The sequence below is a fragment of the Trichosurus vulpecula genome, chromosome 7, assembly GCF_011100635.1.
Source record: "Trichosurus vulpecula isolate mTriVul1 chromosome 7, mTriVul1.pri, whole genome shotgun sequence".
Taxonomy (NCBI): domain Eukaryota; kingdom Metazoa; phylum Chordata; class Mammalia; order Diprotodontia; family Phalangeridae; genus Trichosurus; species Trichosurus vulpecula.
The window spans coordinates 252,404,417-252,424,146 of NC_050579.1; the positions used below are offsets into that span (position 1 = coordinate 252,404,417).

General features: G+C 40.0%; 1 protein-coding gene across 1 annotated transcript in view; it reads right to left on the reverse strand.

The window, feature by feature from the left end:
- The window catches only part of TBC1D22B (TBC1 domain family member 22B), a 117,433-nt gene that overhangs the window by 34,339 nt on the left and 63,364 nt on the right, over positions 1-19,730 (reverse strand). Inside the window, exons 7-8 of the mRNA XM_036769093.1 lie at positions 18,336-18,401; positions 8,632-8,746 (exon numbers count right to left, since the gene is read on the reverse strand). Of these exons, the coding sequence (XP_036624988.1) occupies positions 8,632-8,746; positions 18,336-18,401 (181 nt within the window). The remainder of the gene's footprint in view (positions 1-8,631; positions 8,747-18,335; positions 18,402-19,730) is intronic.

Below are 19,730 nucleotides of genomic sequence, written 5' to 3' on the forward strand. Positions count from 1 at the left end.
TGGGCCGCATAAATCGCACTGTGGGCCACACTTTGGACAGCCCTGATCCCCAACATAAATAACAGTATAAGACAAAGAGAAGTCAATCTGCTGGGTCCTTCAAGAAAAATGCTTTTCCTAAGGTGTAAAAGATACATTGCTGCCATTCTTCAAAAGAAAAAAGACTGCAACCAACAGTGCAGGGGGAGACAGAATTGGGAGGAGGATGTTTAATAGCTGTCATTGTATTAACCACACAAAGGAAAAAGGCTCTAAGTGAATAACACATAATTTTCCACACATACACTTGTATAAAGTGTCATCTGGTGTCACAAGGGTGACAAATCCAGTTCATATTGAGGAGGAGCTTTATACTAGGAAGTCATGTCTTTACTCTGGGCCTAGATGCCTTTACTTTATAAATGAGGGATTTAACTACATGACCTCAAGTTCTTTCCAGCTCTATGATTTTATGTTATCCTTGCAAACTGTGGTTTATAATTTTGTTAACTACTGACAAACACAAAATGATCTGTCACCATGAGCAGCCTGCGTTATGGGTTGGTTTGTTCGGTTGGTGTGCACACTCAGACTCTCAGAACCCTGAAGAAGCCTTACATGAATACCTGAACCATTTGCAGCCTGGATGAAGAAGTCAGTATAGAGAACAGAGACAGATTTGGTGCCTACCTTTATTAAGTAAATGTTGACCCCTGGTTACAACATGAAGGACATATTTATTCAACATCCACTGAGTTGTCAGACACTACTGATGGAGAAATTTACCCATGTATGACTGTGGGGCTAAACACAGGATAGGTGACTGGCATTCTTTTTTTGCATATAGACTCTTTTTAATTTGCAGTTGCTAAGTGTGGACAGCCCACTTCAGACTCACCCTGAGCTTGAAGCCTTTGCTCATAGGCTCTGATTGCTGCAGGCCAGGCTGGTCTGTCTTTGGTTTCGCAGCTGTACACAATGATCTGCTATCTCATATTAAGTTCCATTAATGAGCATTTGAGGGAGCCAGTATGTGAGCATTTAAGTGGGCAATGCTCTGGGAATGCTCTAGGCTAGGAGGTCTAGATTCTGATTCTGGTCCTGCCATTAGTTAATCGGATAACTCTTGGCAAGTCACTTTCCCACTACAGGCTTTAGGTTCCTCATCTATAAAATGAGGAGGTTCTAATTCTAACATCTACGAGGTGATGTAAGACTGATGTCAAACTGGACAGTAACATGAAACAATTAGATAAATCTGACATTAGAACATTGATCCAAACGACAGCAGGTACTACCCTACAAGGCAGACCAAGTATGCCTTAATCTTATGAAACAGCCTGTTCACAGGACAAAATGCTACAGAGTCAATTAAGCCAGTGCCCCCTTAAAAATATGGCATCCCAGGATCATCTATTCTTGTCAAAGTATTTTGCATATAATCTTATTAACTTCCCTCTGAAACAGCTGCATGTTTTTTCCCCCATCATCAATAAACATTTATAGAGAAACTGCAGGGCAAAGATACAAAGCTTCGGTCCTCGAGGAGTTTCCAGTTTAACTGGGGAGATAAACATATACATTTGGCTAATTCATATTAGCAGTATGTAACATAGAAGCATATTCATGAATGCGGAAGGCTCACTAGAGGAAGTGTGATTTATTATGTTCTTGAAGAGGCCTTGCTCCTTTTCCTTTCTGAATCTTTTTTTTTTTTTAATAGAAGTTTTAAAAAACAAGTACATAGTGGTATTCCCCCCACTATACAGAAGACTGCTACAAGACTGGCTGTTCTAATGATTGCCATCTTACCAAACGGCACACCCCTAAAGATGTCCAAAGCTCTATGCTATCTCCACCTGATCTCCAAAGTTCTGGGTCTCTAGGGAGGCCTGAGTAAGTAAAACTGCCATGGAGAACCTGCCCACCAAGCATCTAAGACCATCTACTGTTGTTGGCTCTTCTTGATTATGAGGAGGAATTGCTATGGGAATACAAAGGACTTGTGAGCACTGCAACCAGTGGGCACAAATGCGATTGATTTATCAATGTCACAGACAATAGGGAGGCCGCCACAGTTGGTGATGGGCTTGTGGCAGGGCTGGTGATGGGTCACTTTTCTCAGAACACTACATGCTTCTAGCATTTAAGTCTTAGGCAAGTAGGGTCAATGTAAAGTGCTATAAATCGGCCACTGGAGGAAGACATTCTGAGAAACTGTTGGTATAGAATGAGAGTTAGACAAAGTTAGCAGGGCAGAGGTCACTTTGAAGAAATGCTGGCTCTCTTTACGTACAAATGACACCTTTTACACACTTCAATGAATGCCAGAGGTGGATGAGATGTTAGCGATTACCCAGCTGAACCCTCAGTTGACAGGGTTTTACTTCTCTAAGCATTAGACAAAATAACCCCTCAACTCCAGAAGCACAGGACTTACATTATCCTGAAATGCCCCCTTCTGAATGGGTGTGATTTCCTCAGGAAGCCAGAAGACTAGGAGTCTAGTATTGGCTCTACCACTGACTAGCTATGTGAGGGTGGCCAAGGACTTTTACCTGCTCTGCCTATTTACTGTCCTGAGGTAGGGATCATCAAAGAGGTGCTGGAAGGCTGGCCCTAGCTTTGGCCCGGGAAAGGGGAGTCATTTACCTCTCAAGAGGATACCGCCATGAGGGAAGCATGGGTATTACTTGAGAGGAAAGGCAAGGAAAACTGCCAGAGTGGAGGTGGTGGGGATAGAGAGGTCCCTCACAGACTCCTATAATGGCTCCATGGTGTAGGAAGACCTTTCCAGTTTGTGTAACTGCCCATGCTCAAGAAAGCTAAGGCAAGAGTCAAGCTTAACCTGTCTCAAAGTGGAGGTCAGAATGGGAGGCAACAAGCATTTATTAAGTGATGACTACATGCCAGGCACTGCATGTGGATGCTGGGGAATGAATGTTTGAGGTGTGTCAAACAGAAAAAGGCTAACAACATCAGTTCCCCACCACAGAGGTCCTGACCCACCTTGGGTCTATTTTTGGGGTAGGGAATGCATTGGAGCAAAAAGGTTAAGTGACAGTTCAAGGTCTCACAAGGAGAGGTAACAGAGCCAAATGGGAACCCAGCTCCTCATTCCAAATTCAGTGTCCTTTTCACTACTATTTTGGGAGATTGCTGAGTCCTAAACAGAGGTTCTCAGAGCCTCTGCAAAGGGATTTTCCAGTCAGGTGGAAAGTGAAAGGGAAGGAAACAAGCATTTATTAAGTGTCCATTATGTGCCAGTCACTGTGCTCTAAGCACTTTACAAATACTACCTCAAGAACTCACTATTTAACAAAAACTGCTGGGAAAACTGGAAAATAGTATGGCAGAAATTAGGCATAGACCAACATCTTACACTCTATATCAAGATAAAGTCAAAATGGATACATGATTTAGATATAAAGGCTGATACTATAAGCAAACTAGGAGAGCAGGGAATAGTTTACCTGTCAGAGACAGAGAACATTATGAAATGCAAAATGGATGATTTTGATTACATTAAATTGGAAAGTTTTGGCACAAACAAAGCTATATTCAACCAAGATTAGAAGGGAAGCAGAAAACTGGGAAACAATTTTTACAGTCAGTGTCTCAGATAAAGGCCTCATTTCTAAAATATATAGAGAACTGAGTCAAATTTATAAGAATACAAGTCATTCCCCAATTGATAAATGGTGAAAGGGTATGAACAGGCACTTTTTAGATGAAGAAATTAAAGCTATCTATAGTCATATGAAAAAATGCTCTAAATCACTATTGATTAGAGAAAAACAAATCAAAACAACTCTGAGGTACCACATCACACCCGTCAGATTGGCTAAGATGACAAAACAGGAAAATGATAAATGTTGGAAAAGATATGGGAAAATTGGAACACTAATGCATTGTTGGTGGAGTTATAAACATGATCCAACCATTCTGGAAAGCAATTTGGAACTATGCTCAAAGGGCTATAAAACTGCATACCCTTTGGCCCAGCAATACCACTTCTAGGGCTGTATCCCAAAGAGATTATAAAAATGGGAAAAGGACTCACATGTACAAAAATATTTATAGCAGCTCTTTTTGTGGTGGCCAAAAATTGGAAATTGAGGAGATGCCCATCAGTTGGGAGATGTCTGCACAAGTTGCAGTATACAAATTAACGGACTTTGGAAAAACCTGCAAAGACTTATACAAACTGATGCTGAGTGACGTGAGCAGAACCAAGAGAACACTGTACACAGTAACAGCCACTTTGTGAGATGACTGACTTTGATAGATTTAGCTCTTCTCAGCAATGCAAAGATCTAAGACAACTCCAAATGACTCACAATGGAAAATGCCATCCACATCCCAAGAAAGAATTATGGAGTCTGAATGCAGATTGATGCATACCATTTGCTCTCTTCTTTTGTTGTTTTGTTTTGTTTCTTCTTTCTTGTGTTTCCTCCCATTAGTTCTTTACAACATGACTAATGTGGAAATATTTAATATGAATGTATATGTACAGCCTATATCAGATTGCATGCCATCTTGAGGAGGGGTGAGGCGGAGAAAATGTAAAACTCAAAATCTTATGGAAGTTATGTTGAAAACTAAAAATAAATTATATATTAAAAAATAAATTTAAAAAACCTCAAATATCATCTCATTTGATCCTTGTGGGTCTAACTAGTGAGGCCAATTTTCTGCTGCCTGGATGGGGTACAGCCTTCAACAGACCTCGTCAAGGACATGCAGTCAGGTACAGTACACACAACGCTAGTCTTGAAGTCAAGAAGATGTGTGCTTGAATCCCACCTCCAACACTTATTCTTAGTGACCTCTTGGGCAAGTTTCAACCTTTCTGAGCTTCAATTTCTTCATCTGCAAAACCAGGGCTAACCATACCTATACCTCACAGCATGGCTGTGGGGCTCAAATGATATAAAATATGTAAAGAATTTTGCAACTGAAAGTGCTACATTAATGTAAGGCACCATTGTCCTGAGCTGGTCAAAAGTTTGGCTGTCCATACAAAGTAGATCAATCCTTGGCAACAGCTGGTTCTTTTCTACTTTCAAAGACTAGTTTAGCAAAGATTTATGGAAATAAGAGTCAGCTCTCACAGAGCAGAAGCCAGGCATGCTTTGAGATAAAGGATTTTATTGTAGTGATTCAGGATGAAGCAATTGCCACCCGAAATTACTGCAAGTACATAGAGTAGGGAAATTTGAAACAGATGACAGAGGGTCCTAGCAAAGAACACGAATATCTAAGCAGCCTCAGCTGCTTATGCCAACAAGTTTAATAATGATGCTAAGCATTTAAACCAGCAATCAAATTTCAAATGGGGATTGAAAAAATGCTGTAACACATGCTGAACTCTATCCTTAAGAGTATTATTTCAAAAAACAATCACTACTCTTAAGAAGTGGGCTAGAGCTGTAAGAAGAAACCAAAAGATTCTGACAAATAGATCAATTATTCTAGCTGACATAGAGCAATTCACACTGATGTAGTGCTTTATCACTTACAAAGCCACAGAGATAAGAGATGTCAAGTGATGTGCCTATAGTTACGTGGCTTTTAAATGTTACAAGAGAATTTCAAACACCAATCTTCTCTCGGAATCAAGTTCAATATTTTCCCTATTACACCGAGTAGTCTTCCAATAAAACCCAAGCTATCTCATTTAACAGAATGTTTAAAAAAAATCTTCCCTCATCTCAAAGCATAAACTGATCTTTTACTTTAAAAAACCTCCCCCAGCCTGGGATCATCCTGTATGTGTGCCAGCAAGGTAGATACTGCCTGTCTCCCCACTCATCCCTTACACTCAGTCAGCATGACTATTTTTCAAAATAAAAAAAAAAAACTACTGGGGGCGGAGCCAAGGTGGCAGCTGGAAAGCAGGGACTAGCGTGAGCTCCCTGCCGAGTCCCTCCAAAAACCTATAAAAAAAATGGCTCTGAACCAATTCTAGAATGGCAGAACCCACAAAACAGCAGAGGGAAACAGGGCTCCAGCCCAGGACAGCTTGGATGGTTTCTGGGTGAGGTCTATCCCACACAGAGCTGGGAGCTGGGAGCGGAGCAGAGCCCAGCGTCTCGGACCAACCAGACCAGAAGCCGGGTGGAGCGGGCCCTAGAGTCCTGAATCAGTGAGCTGCGGCAGTTACCAGACTTCTCAACCCACAAACACCAAAGACAACAGAGACGGTTACTGGGAAAAGCTGTGGGAGTGGAAGGAGTTCAGGCCACCACCCCCGGGGCAGCAGAGGTGGGGCAGCTACAGCTGCTGTTGCTTCCGGCCCCAGGCCCACCTGGTGGGAAGAATTAAGTGGTGGATCAGAGCAGGAGTGCACAGCCTGCTGAAGATCTAAGCCCAGTCTGGGTTGGGGGTTCTTGGGGAAGGAAGAGTGCTGGTGTGGCAGAGCATCCCCCCCAAACGTGGAACATAGAACTCGTTAGTCTACAAGCAGTCACACCCCACTGAAAAACTCAAGGGTCAAGTTAGTTGGTTGGGAATATGGCCAGGCAGCGAAAGCACACCCAGATTCAGTCTCAGACTTTGGATTCTTTCTTTGGTGACAAAGAAGACCAAAACATACAGCCTAAAGAAGACAACAAAGTCATAGAGCCTACACCAAAAGCCTCCAAGAAAATCACGAACTGGTCCCAGGCCATGGAAGAGCTCAAAAAGGATTTGGAAAAGCAAGTTAGAGAAGTAGAGGAAAAATTGGGAAGAGAAGTGAGAAGGATGCGAGAAAACCATGAAAAACAAGTCAATGACTTGCTAAAGGAGACCCAAAAAAATACTGAAAAATACACTGAAGAAAACAACACCTTAAAAAACAGACTAACTCAAATGGCAAAAGAGCTCCAAAAAGCCAATGAGGAGAAGAATGCCTTGAAGGGCAGAATTAGCCAAATGGAAAAGGAGGTCCAAAAGACCACTGAAGAAAATACTACTTTAAAAATTAGATTGGAGCAAGTGGAAGCTAGTGACTTTATGAGAAATCAGGATATTATAAAACAGAACCAAAGGAATGAAAAAATGGAAGACAATGTGAAATATCTCATTGGAAAAACCACTGACCAGAAAAATAGATCCAGGAGAGATAATTTAAAAATTATTGGACTACCTGAAAGCCATGATCAAAAAAAGAGCCTAGATATCATCTTTCAAGAAATTATCAAGGAGAACTGCCCTGATGATATTCTAGAGCCACAGGGCAAAATAGAAATTGAAGGAATCCACCGATCGCCTCCTCAAATAGATCCCCAAAAGAAATCTCCTAGGAATATTGTCGCCAAATTCCAGAACTCCCAGATCAAGGAGAAAATACTGCAAGCAGCCAGAAAGAAACAATTTGAGTAAATAAAATACACAGGCAATGGGGCGTAGAAATTTATCTTGTCCTACAGGAAAGGAAGGGAAAAGGGGATGGGAGGGGAGTGGGGTGACAGAAGGGAGGGCTGAATGGGGAACAGGGCAACCAGAATATACATCATCTTGGAGTGGGGGGGAGGGTAGAAATGGGGAGAAAATATGTAATTCAAACTCTTGTGAAAATCAATGCTGAAAACTAAATATGTTAAATAAATAAATTTAATAAAAAAAAATAATAGAAATAAAAAAACTACTTAACATAAAAAATACATACAATTAATGATTAGCCTTGAACAGTTTTCTCAAATCATTAAATCATAAAAATTCATTTGATTCACAAAACCCTCATCAACTTTATCAATATTTATTAGTATTCTCTCATGTCATTTGCTTTTGACTTAAGACTCACAGACGTAGATGCCCTAAGAAAGATCATCTAGTCCAAGTCCTCAGATAGGAAGTGTCTTGCCCCAGGACACACAGTTGATGAATGCCATGGCCACAAAAAAAAATCCAAATGTCCTGATTCTCCACCCAGTGTTGCTCTCCTCATAGCATGAGGCAAAGAGAATACAACTATCACACTGTAGCCATTACACTCAAAGGTACCAAGAAGACAGTCCTCCTAAAAGGCCATAGAAAGGAGATATAGAAGCTAATCAAGTTCTTTTAAGCCTATTACCTGATTTCAGAACTATCTGATTTTCTAGAGCTCTGGACAGTCAGTCTTGTACTTTCAGGGCGGACATCACTAACCACGATGCTCTCTAATGTACTGTAGGCCTTAAGTTTTCCACCTCTTCCACTGGGGAAAATGTATCATGGAGGGCCCATTCTGTTTTCTAGGGACTGCCTATGAACTGATGAGAATGCCTGAAATGCTTCCAGCTAAGAGAAAAACAGAAAACTGAAGACATGTTTGCAGCTTAAAATTGAAACAATCACAAGTAAAGGCCTTTGCTCAAGACTTGTTCAAAAGCATCCCAAAATAGCAGAAAATAGATCTATTTGGTTAGTATCAGAATTCTTTTCATGTCCTGAAAAAAACAGACTTCCTTAGGTAGGATCCATGCAGCTGTTCTAAGAAAGGAATTTCTTGCCTCTCACATTAAAACAGGTTTAGCTAAAACTGAATGGCAGAGGCATCATCTGCTGTCAATGACACATAGAGATACTAATGACATCAGGAATGGTACCTTGGAGAAGAACAAACAGAAAGAGTAAAAGAAAGAGTAAATGCTTGTTCCAGGTGGTGCTTGTGCATCTTACCCACATATTCTGAGAGGAAGACGACAAAGAATGGAGTGACCAAGTCATTAATTCCCTGCACGTAGCCACTGGCAGGGTGTCGGATGGCCCAAATGAACAGAATTCTTTCAAAGATCTAGGACAAGGAGAAAGAAGAGAAACATGGGGTTAAAGCCTGGCAGACCATCACTTTCAATGTATCCCCCTCATAGCATGTTGCAGGGTTGGTGCCGGATTTTAAGAAAAAGTCTTAGCACATCAATATACTTATGCTAGGAGGCCTAAGCTGCTTACCTAATTCTCAATTATGTGGGTGTTTTTTATCTCTTCCCTCTTTGGTTATTTGATAATCTCTACAAAGTGGGAACAATAATTAATATGTCTATAGCCCTTGAAAGTTTATAAAGTGCTTTCCTCACAACAACTCCAGGAGGTGCCAAGATTATCCCCATCTTGCAGATAAAGAAACTGAGGCTCAGAAGGCTTTAGTGACTTACCCACAGTCACACAGTATTGGAACTGGGAGAAGAACCCCAATCTCCTGATTCCAAATCCACTGCTTTTTCTATCAGATGGATGAAACTCAGATCAGTTCATTTTGCTACCTGGACAATGACCGGAATGGGTAAGTTACCCAGACTATTACTCTCCTACCACTGTAGAACATGAGGGTTCACTGCTTTTTAATTCAGTTTCCATTTTGAGAATAGTATCAAAGAGTATTTGAACTCTATTTCTCAACGATCATTTCTCTCTTTTTCATTTATATAGGAGATAAAGGAAAAGAAGATGAGGAATGCCATCTTGTGAAAAGGAAGGGGACCTAAAATAGTAACAACTCATATTTAACAATTTAACATTTACAGAGCACTTTACTTACAATAGCTCTGTGAAATAAATACTGCAAGTACTATTCCTGTTTTACAAATGAGGAAATTGAAACTAAGAGGCTCAGTAATTTTTTCACAGCTACAGAATTGGTAAATGGGTAGCCCAAATCAGCTATACATAGGGGAAGTCAATTTACAATCAGGACAAAACAGAAGGTAATCTAGACATTATCTTGGGATGGGAAGTCATGTACATTACAGTCAACTGAATACTTACTAAGTTGGGAATTTGAAGACAAAGATTGTAGTCAGGGCATCAGTGAGAAAGGCTCTGAGGATGACAGAACCTCTGCAAGTAAAGACAATTGGACTGGACAAAGGGAAAGGTGGTACTAATGTCCTGGAGCTCTCTTCTCTGCCCACTCTAGGCCAAGGTACTTCTCCTTCCCCTATACTCTCCAATTTCCAAAACAGTCTATACATGTGTTCTTTGTTTCACTTTGATTCCTATGCTTTTGAGACCAAAGAGACACATCCAGAGGTTGGATTGGGTAGGGACTCACAAGACCTGAATTCTAGTCCTGGTTCTGCCACTGACCTATGATCATGTGTAAGTCTCTTCCCCAATGCTGGGCCTCAGTTTCTCATCAGTAAAACTAGGATGTTGAACTAACGATCTATTGAGCAACTTGAAGTCAAGTTGTATTCAAAGACTCCATATTTTAGAAATCTAAATTAGTCATAAAAGACAGAGGCAAATAACATGTGAAGGAGGGCTCTGCAGTAGGATTACATAATAATCCTAACCGTAAACTCTTTTTTAAAAATATATTTTTTATTTTCCAATTATATGTAAAAGCAATTTTTATATTCTTTTTTAAATATAATTTTGAGTTCTAAATTCTCTCCCTCCTTCCCCCTAAACCTTCCCTAATTAAGAAGGCAAGCAATTTGATATAGATTATAAATGTACAGTCATACCATATTGGTCACATTGTAAAAGAAAACACAGACTTCACCCCCAAAAAAAAGAAAACGAAAGATAGTATGCTTCAATTTGCATTCAGATTCTATCAGTTCCTTCTTTGGAGGTGGAGACCATTTTTCATCATGAGTCCTTTGGAACTGTTTTGGATCACTGCATTGCTAAGAAGAGCCAAGTCATTCACAGTTAATCGTTGTATGATATTGCTGTTACTGTGTACGATGTCCTCCTGGTTCTGCTCACTTCACTTTCAGTTCATGTAAATCTTTGCAGCTTTTTTTGAAAGCATCCTGTTCATCATTGCTTATAGAACAATAGCATTCCATTATAATCATATGCCACAATTTGTTCAGCCATTCCCCAACTGACAGGCATCCCTTCAATTTCCAGCTCTTTGCCACCACAAAAAGACCTGCTATAACTATCTTTGTACAAATAGGTTCTTTTCTCCTCCCCCCTGCCTTTTTTTTTTTTAATAAATCTGAGACACAGACCTAATAGTAGTATTGCTGGGTTGAAGGGTATGCAGTTTTGTAGTCCCTTGGGCACAGTTCCCAATTCCTCTCCAGAATGGTTGGATAAGTTTTCAACTCCACTAATAGTGCATTAGCGCCCCAATTTTCCCACATCTTCTCCAACATTGATTATTTTCCTTTTCTGTCATATTAGCCAATCTGACAGGTATGAGGTGGTACCTCAGAGTTGTTTTAATTTTCACTTCTCTAATCAATAATGATTTAGAGTATTTTTCATATGACTATCGATAGCTTTGACTTCTTTGTCTGAAAACTGCCTGTTCATGTTCTTTAAACACTTGTCAATTGGGGAATGATTTGTATTCTTATAAATGTGACTCAGTTCTCCATATATTTGAGAAATGAGGTCTTTGTCAGAAATATCTGCTGTAAAATTTTTTTTTCACCAGCTTTCCACTTTCCTTCTAACCTTGGCTGCACTGGTTTTGTTTATTCAAAAATATTTTAACTTAATGTAATCAAAATGATCATTTTACATTTCATAATGCTCTCTATCTCTTGTTTGGTCATAAATTCTTTCCTTCTCCATAAATCTGACAAGTAAACTATTCCATGCTCCTTTAATTCGCTTATGGTATCATCTTTATATCTAAATCATGTATCCATTTTGACCTTGTCTTAGTATATGGTGTGAGATATTGGTCTATGCCTAGTTCCTGCCAATCTGTTTTCCAGTTTTCCCAACAGTTTTTGTCAAATAGTGAGTTCTTGTCCCAAAAGCTTGGATCTTTGGGTTTATCAAATACTAGATTACTATGGTCATTTACTGCTGTGTACTGTGTACCCAATCTATTCCACTGATCTATGTATTTCCTAGCCAGTACCAGATTGTCTTGATGATTACTGTTTTAAGATCTCATATGGCCAGGCCACTTCCCTTTACATTTTTTTTTTTATTAATTCCCTTTTATTCTTGACCTTTTGTTCTTCCAGATGAATTTAATTATTTTTCTAGCTCTATAATTTTTCAGTAGTTTGATAGGATGGCACTGAATAAGTAAATTAATTTGGGTAGAATTGACATTTTTATTGTATTGAGTGGCTCAGCCCTCCCATGAGCAATTAATATCTTTCCAATTAAAAAATTAATGTTTTTCCAATCGACTTTGTATGAAAAGTGTTTTGTAATTGTATTTATATAGTTTCTGAGTTTGTCTTAGACTCCCAAGTATTGTATAATGTCTACAGTTATTTTAAATGGAATTTCTCTTTCAATCTCTTGCTGCTGGACTTCTTGATAATATATAGAAATGCTGACGATTCATATGGGTTTATTTTACATCCTGCAATTCTGCTAAAGTTGTTAATTATTTCAACTAGTTTTTTAGTTGATTTTCTAGGATTCTCCGAGTATAACCTCATTTCATCTGCAAAGCAATAGTTTTCTTTCTTCGTTGCCTATTTTAACTCAATTCCTTTTTCTTCTCATTGCTACAGCTAGCATTACTAGAACAATACTGAATAATAGTGGTGATGGGGGTATTCTTGCTTCTAGCTTCTAGCTTTTCCTCATTACAGATAATGCTTGCTAATGGTTTTAGACAGTTACTACCTATCGTTTTAAAGAAAGTTCCATTTACTACTATGTTTTCTGGTGTTTTTAATTTGAATGAGTGTTGTATCTTGTCAAAAGCTTTTTCTGCACCTATGGAAATAATCATATGATTTCTGTTGGTTTGTTATTGATATGGTCAATTATGCTGATAGTTTTCCTAATACTGAACTAGCCCTGCATTCCTGGTATAAATCCCACCTGCTCATTGTATATGATCTTTGTGATACGTTGCTGTATTCTCCTGGCTAGTATTTTATTTTAAATTTTTGCATTAATACTTATTAGAGAAATTGATCTATAGTTTTCTTTTTCTGTTCTTACTCTTCCTGGTTTAGGTATCAGCACCATACTTGTATCATAAGAATTTGGAAGGAGCCCTTCTTTGCCTATTTCTCCATGTAGTTTATGTAGCATTGGAATTAATTTTTGGAATATTTGGTAGAATTCACTTGCAAATCCATCTGGTCCATGTGATTTTTTTCTTAGGGAGACCATTCACGGCTTGCTCAATTTCTTTTTCTAACATGGGGTTATTTAAGTGTTCTACTTCCTCTTCTGTTAATCTGGGCAATTTATAATTTTGTAAATATTCATCTATTTCACTTAGATTGTTAGATTTATTGGCACACAATTGGGCAAAATTTTGCTTTAATTTCATCTTCATTGGTGGTAGAGCATTTTATCATAATACTATAGATAGCTTTGATTTGTTTGTCTGAAAACTGTGTATTCATATCCTTTGACCATTTATCAACTGGGAAATGATTTGTATTCTTATAAATTTAACTCAATTCTCTATATATTTGAGAAATGAGGCCTTTATCGAAGAAAATTGCTGTAAATTTTTTTCAAAGTTATGATTACTGTGTATTTCTCTCCATCCTATATTTACCATTTCTCTCTTTCTCTCTCCTTTCATCCTGTCACTCTCATTTCTTTTTCCAATTTTTCCTCTTTCTCTTTTATTTGATTTTTAAAATCCTTTTAGAGCTCTTCCAGGAATTCTGGGGGGAGAAGGGGCTGAGACCTATTCACATTTTTCTTTGAGGCTTTGGATGTAGCTGTTTTGACTTTGTTGTCTTCTGAGTTTGTTTTGATCTTCCCTGCCACCACAGTAACTTTCTATGGTCAGTTTTTTGTTTGTTTGTTTGGTTGTTTTTTTTGCTCATTTTTCCAGCCTACTTTTTGACTTTTAACTATATTAAGGCTGGGCTCTGCTCCCAGGGTGGAAGAAGCATTGGCCCAAGCTTCAGGTTTTTTGTGCTGCTGTTTTCAGAGCTAGCTCAGGGGTGTGTGTGTGTGGGGGGGGGGTGGTCCTGTAAGTTTTCAGTTCTTCCAGGGTGGTATGAGGTGTGATCACTGATCTCCTGGCTGGTGTTCTAGTCTATGAGCGACAAGCACTCTTTTCTTCCCTGGAACTGTGACCAGGGTCTCCACTCCCCTGCAGCCATACACTCTAGTGTCCCAGTGCTTCTCCTCACCCTGGAAACCAGGTATGGGCAATGCAACAGAGTCCTGTACTCAGTGCCCACAAAGAGTCCCCTGTAAATTCCTTCTGACCTAGTAGTGGTATTGCTGCGTTAAAGGGTATATATAGTCTTATAGCCCTTTGGGCACAGTATCTAAATGCTCTCCAGAATGGTTGGATCAGTTTACAACTCCACCAACAATGCATTAGTGTCCCAATTTTCCCATGTCCGCTTTAACATTTATTATTTTCCTTTTCTATCATATTAGCCAATCTGACAGGTATGAGGTGGTGCCTCAGAGTTGTTTTAATTTTCACTTCTCTAATCAATGATGATTTAGTGCATTTTTTCATATGACTGTAGACAGCTTTGATTTCTTTGGATTTCTCTTACCTTCCATAGGCTAAAAGCTCAGGAAGCCTCTACTGCCCACTGAGGCCAATTTAGTTGCTCTGCAAGGTTTACTGAGGCATAGTCTGAGCTCCACTCACACCCTAGTGAGATAGACCTTTCCTATCTTTCCTTCTAAGTTGTCATGAGTGGAGAAATTGTTTCACCCTGTCCGTTTGTTGGTTCTACCACTCCAAAATTCATTTTGAGGCATTATTCTCAAGTTGTATGGAGGGGAATTTGAGACAGCTCAGGTGAGTGCCTGTCTTTATTCTGCCATCTTCCTAATCTCAAACTCTTTATCTTGTGAACATCAGTAATCAGAAAACAACTGGCATTTTCTATGACTGAAGTAGTATTCTCAGAGCTTAGGTACAGAGGAGAAATATCATCAAGAAGACAGATCCAAAGGAAGCTTTTATTTGGCTTTTGGTCCTTCATTAAACAAAAATGAAAAAGCAGTTAATTACCCAGGGGAGACAAGGAGGCTAGAGAATTTATAATGCGGTTCTTAACTTTTTTTGTATTATGGCCCCTTTGGCTGTCTGGTGAAACCTACTCTTTCTCAAAATACTCTTTTAAAATATGTTTTTTGAAATGCACGTGATTACAAAGAAAACCAAATTATACTGGATCATAGTTATCAAAATATCAATTTTTTTCCAAACAACGAATTTATGTATCCCAGGTTAAGAACCCCTGGCTCTAGAGGCACCCTGAAAAATTAGTATTGGTAATGATCCACCATGAGTACAAAGGACTCCAGATGAAGCATATTTTCATTTCCTTTATTTTTCTTGTTTTTTGGGGGGTGGGAGGCAGGAAGGCAACATGGCTAATGTGGAAATATGTTTTGCATGACTTCATATGTATAATGGGTATTGAATTTCTTGCCTTTTCAACGAGTGGTAGAGGGGACAGAAGGAGGGAGAGAACTTGGAACTCAAAATTTTAAAAAGTTTTCCTTGGTGGGGGTCAGGGGGGAGTAACAAAAGATACCAGTAAACATCTATTTAAAAATTAAATTAAAAAAAATTATTTTAATTGGCCCCTATTGTCAAAGAGAGTGGAGTACAATATCCTGCTAGAAAGATGAAGCTGCTACAATGTCTTTACTGTTAACACTCCTACACCAAGGGCAAGGGAGCATCAACCCCAACCCAAAGTGCGGCTGTCCTCACTATTTTCACTAGACTGGCACACTGGTCTGGCAGCTGAGCAGGGCGTTTATCATGCCCAATTACTCTGTGTCTAGCACTGCAGTCACAGTTCTCCACTACTTGTAGTCCTACAATAGCTTCTTTCACCCTCTGGATCTCTGTGTGAGGCTCTTCCCCAATGACTTTGACCCATCTTCCCCCATACCTCACAGCTCTTCCCTCTTCTTTTCAGCTTCATATAACTTCTTACTCACCCCCTCTGCCCAGCATAGACTTCCCCACCCCCTTTGTTCCACTTTCAAGTCTTTCCTCATAGTAAATCTGTTTCAGTTAATCCAATTTACCTTCTTTTAAACTGGAGCATTCTAATAGCCAATTTTTAAAAAAATTTTGATAATTTATGTTGATTATTAATCCTGACACTTCTATTAGGGAACAAACTTCATGAGGGCCACACACGATCTTGATGATGTTCTTCCAAGCGTAAATGAAGCACCGCACACCTTGTGAATCCTCAAACGTTGGTTAACTGATTACACAACTTTGTTCTAACAGTAAAGTACATATAAGACTATTGTATGGAAACTGCTGATGTAGTAGTACTCTTTGTCTAATGAAGTCAGAACAAAGCAGCAATGGGGTCAAAAGTGCAATCCTGGGGATTTAAACTAGATCCGAGAAAAATGCTGCGATAACAAAGGCCAAGAAACACGTTACTATGGGAGATCACGAAACAACCGTTACAGTAGGTCATTAACAATGTCTGGACTGGCGTGGCTGTCCCTCTGCTTGTGAACAAAGGGATGGACCAGGTGACCTTCCTAGCTCTGTGACCTAATGGGTTTGCTGTATACAGTATACCATCCATTGCCCTCTGCACCAACAGAGACAAATGCCTAAAGCCTGTGGGATTCATTACTTCTGCACGGTGTGCAGCACATGGTAAGTACTTAATAAATGCCTGCTAACTTATCTGCTTCTTCTGTGTGCTCTCCTACTGCAGCATATTAGAACTTAAAAGAGAGAGTGGTTTGTGGTTCTCTCTTTACATTCTGGTCTAGCTACCAAGAGAAGCCTTTAAAAATACTTAAATTCCTTCCCAAGCTCCAAGGAAGGGGAGCTGAGTAGGGGAGCAAGCTGGAGAAACTGGAAGGCTTCTATTTCCTCTTCTGTAGTGTTATTGTTTTATTTAGAGTCTTGTGAATCCATAGAAGAAGAGATATATGCATATTTATGTAGGCTTTCAGCCTGATGCAATAAAAACAACACCAGGCCCTTTGGCCACAGAACCACAGAAGAGCCACTAAGATTGGTAAGAGATCTTGGAGGCTTCCAGAGAGAAAGTGCCCACTGTCTCTCATTGTACTTGGGTTGGTAAATATTCCTATACACATAGCCTCTCTTTGAGTCTCTGCGGTGTTGTCTCCCTTGGTGCTGTTGGTTCTGCCTGAAAGGATCCAATAGGACAAGCCCAAATCCTCTTCTGCATAACCTTTCAAATATCTGAAGGCTATAATCACGTCTTCTCAAAATCTTTCCATCTCCAGGGTAAGCCCTCTTGGCTCCAGTCCCCTCACCATCCCATTTAATCTCTTTTGAATTCATTCACAGCCTTCCTAAACTGTGATGCCTCAAACTGAATACAACACCTCAGCTGTGGCAGGACCAGGACAAAATATGGTGGAACCTTCACTGCTTTGCCCACAGGCAGACTGACTGAAGCCTAGGAGAGCATGCCACGTGGTTGGCTGACATACGGTTAACTCATCCTGAGCTGGCAATCCACTAAAACCCTACTATATGCACTATTTTCTAGCCACACCTTTCCCTATTCTGGACTTGTTTTTTTGAACATAAGATCTAAAGTTTACATTTATCCCTATTAAATGAAATCATTAGATGAAGCCCAATTTTTTAACCTTTCAGGACCTTTCTGGATCCTGACATCTACTGTGTTAGGTTATCCCCTTCAACTTCATGCCACCTGAAAATCTGAGAGCACGGCTTCATCCATGTCATGGAGAGAAATAGTAAGCAATAGTCTGTCGTGAACAGACTTCTGAGACCCTCCAAAAGAGACACCCATCCAAGCTGAAATCAAATCATCAATCAACTGGACCTTTGGAGTCTAGCCATTCAACTAATTCCAAATCCACCTAAATGCAGATCTGGGATCTGCCACATATCTCTCCACGAAATACAGTACAAGAGATTTTGTCAAATGTTTTTCTAAAATATAAGAATGCTATATTTACAACTTTCCCCTGATCGTCCAGTCTAGTTACCTTGTCAAAAAAAGAAATAAGGTTAGTAAAACATAACACATTCATGAACTTATATTAGCTTTTAGAGATTAATGCTTCCTTCTCTGTTCACGAACCATCCTCTTTAACGTGCTCTGGAACTTTGCTACAGGAATAGAAATCAAATTCACCTGCCTATAGTTTGCAGGTTCCACTCTCTTCCTGAAGAAAAGAGTCTAAAGATCTGAGTTCTAATTCTGACCTTGCTTCTATCTTTGTGACTCTGGGTAAGTAATTTAACCTCTTCAAGACTGTTTCCTCACCTGTCAAATGGGGATCTTTGTTTCACTTAAGTTACAGATTAAATGACAGATTAACGTAGAGGAAAGTGAATTGAAATGTATGAAGCAGTACATGAATGTAAGGCATTACCATCTGTAGCTATATAATCAGCTGCAAGAGGAAGACATCTTAAGAGCACAAAGGAAGGGCAACGGTAACACGTTATGACGTACAACAGTGGGAGGAAGGCCCCAATAATAAAGTGCATGCCTCACCTCTTGGACAAGTGGCTGCTGGAACAATGGAATGAGAGGATTCGTCCTCGGAATGTCAATGTGTATCTGAAAAAGAAGAGCCATATCCAATTAGGCCCATGGCCAAAGACAATCAGCAGCCTACACTCGTCGGAGTTATTTTAGGACTTGAACAAGGGGCTGATTACAAGCTAGTGCATAGGAATGACATTTCCTTTCTGTAGGAGCTCAGAAAATTTCTGTTGCAGTGGATCAATGTGAAAAAAGCCCTGCGTACACCCATTGGTTTCCCCCAGAGTGCACATATAAGATGACTTTACAGGGTAACAACTAGTTGAAAAGCAAAATAAAGAATGGGTTGAACAGTGTTATTCACTCTTCCTGTTGGCCAGTCCTTCCAATGTGTTACTGGGATGTCTCATGTTGGGAGCTTACTAACCAATCGCAGATGCAGCACGCACCCAGAAAGGTGCACTTTTCAGACTTTTTCAGTCTTACTCAGCAAAAATAGCCCCAGCTCCTGTGAATCAAGAGGTCTACCAGCTGCAGCTGTGGCCCTGACAGGGGACCCAGGAGGAGCCTATATGCTTGTCAGTGCAGCAGCAGGATGCAGAGAAGGAACACATGGAACTTCTGTGAAACAAGCACCACCTTCAATTCTCAGGGGTGGAAGCACTTGGGCTTGTTGACTTCAGGGAAGGGAAACCTGAGAGAGTTCTCTCTGAGATGAGAGCATAAGGGGCTCTCCCACGTTGTGTCTAACAAACAAAAGTGTCAGGAGCACTAAAAGAGGCCAACGACAATTCTGAAAACAATTTAACCAACATCTATTCAATGCCTGCTGCATGCTAGGCTATCCAAAAGTCTAAACTCTTTAAGGGGGACAAGATAGGTATAAAAAGAATTATCATACAGAACAAGACTTCGTTAGTACACAGGAAGGGTACAGTGTAGAGATGTGGAAGGAAGGAAGGAACCACAAACGGAAACCAACGCACTTAAATTTAAGGTACAGCTCCTCCCTCTAGTCCTCCTCCACCTCTTTCTACAACTATGATCATGACTAACTCCTCTAGCTCACTGCTGTTGCCAAACCTCTTCAGCTCATGATAGCTAGAGCAAATGTCCTGATACCTGTCAACGGCAGCTGTGGGCAAGCAGATACTAACGTTGAAGAGGGGTTTTAGTCAACTGGTCTCCAGTTTTTTGGCTGTGCACAAGAGCCTGAACAAGAGTGGTGGCTGTGTGAGTGGAGAGAAGGGGAAAGATGTCATGGAAGTAGAAATGGCAAGATCTGATGACTGACTGGGTATGTGGGGTGAGGGAGAATGAGGCACTGAGGTTGCAGACCTGGGTGATTGGAAGGAGGGTGGTACCCATTCTGTAACAGGGAAGTTTAGAAGAGGGGTTAGTTTG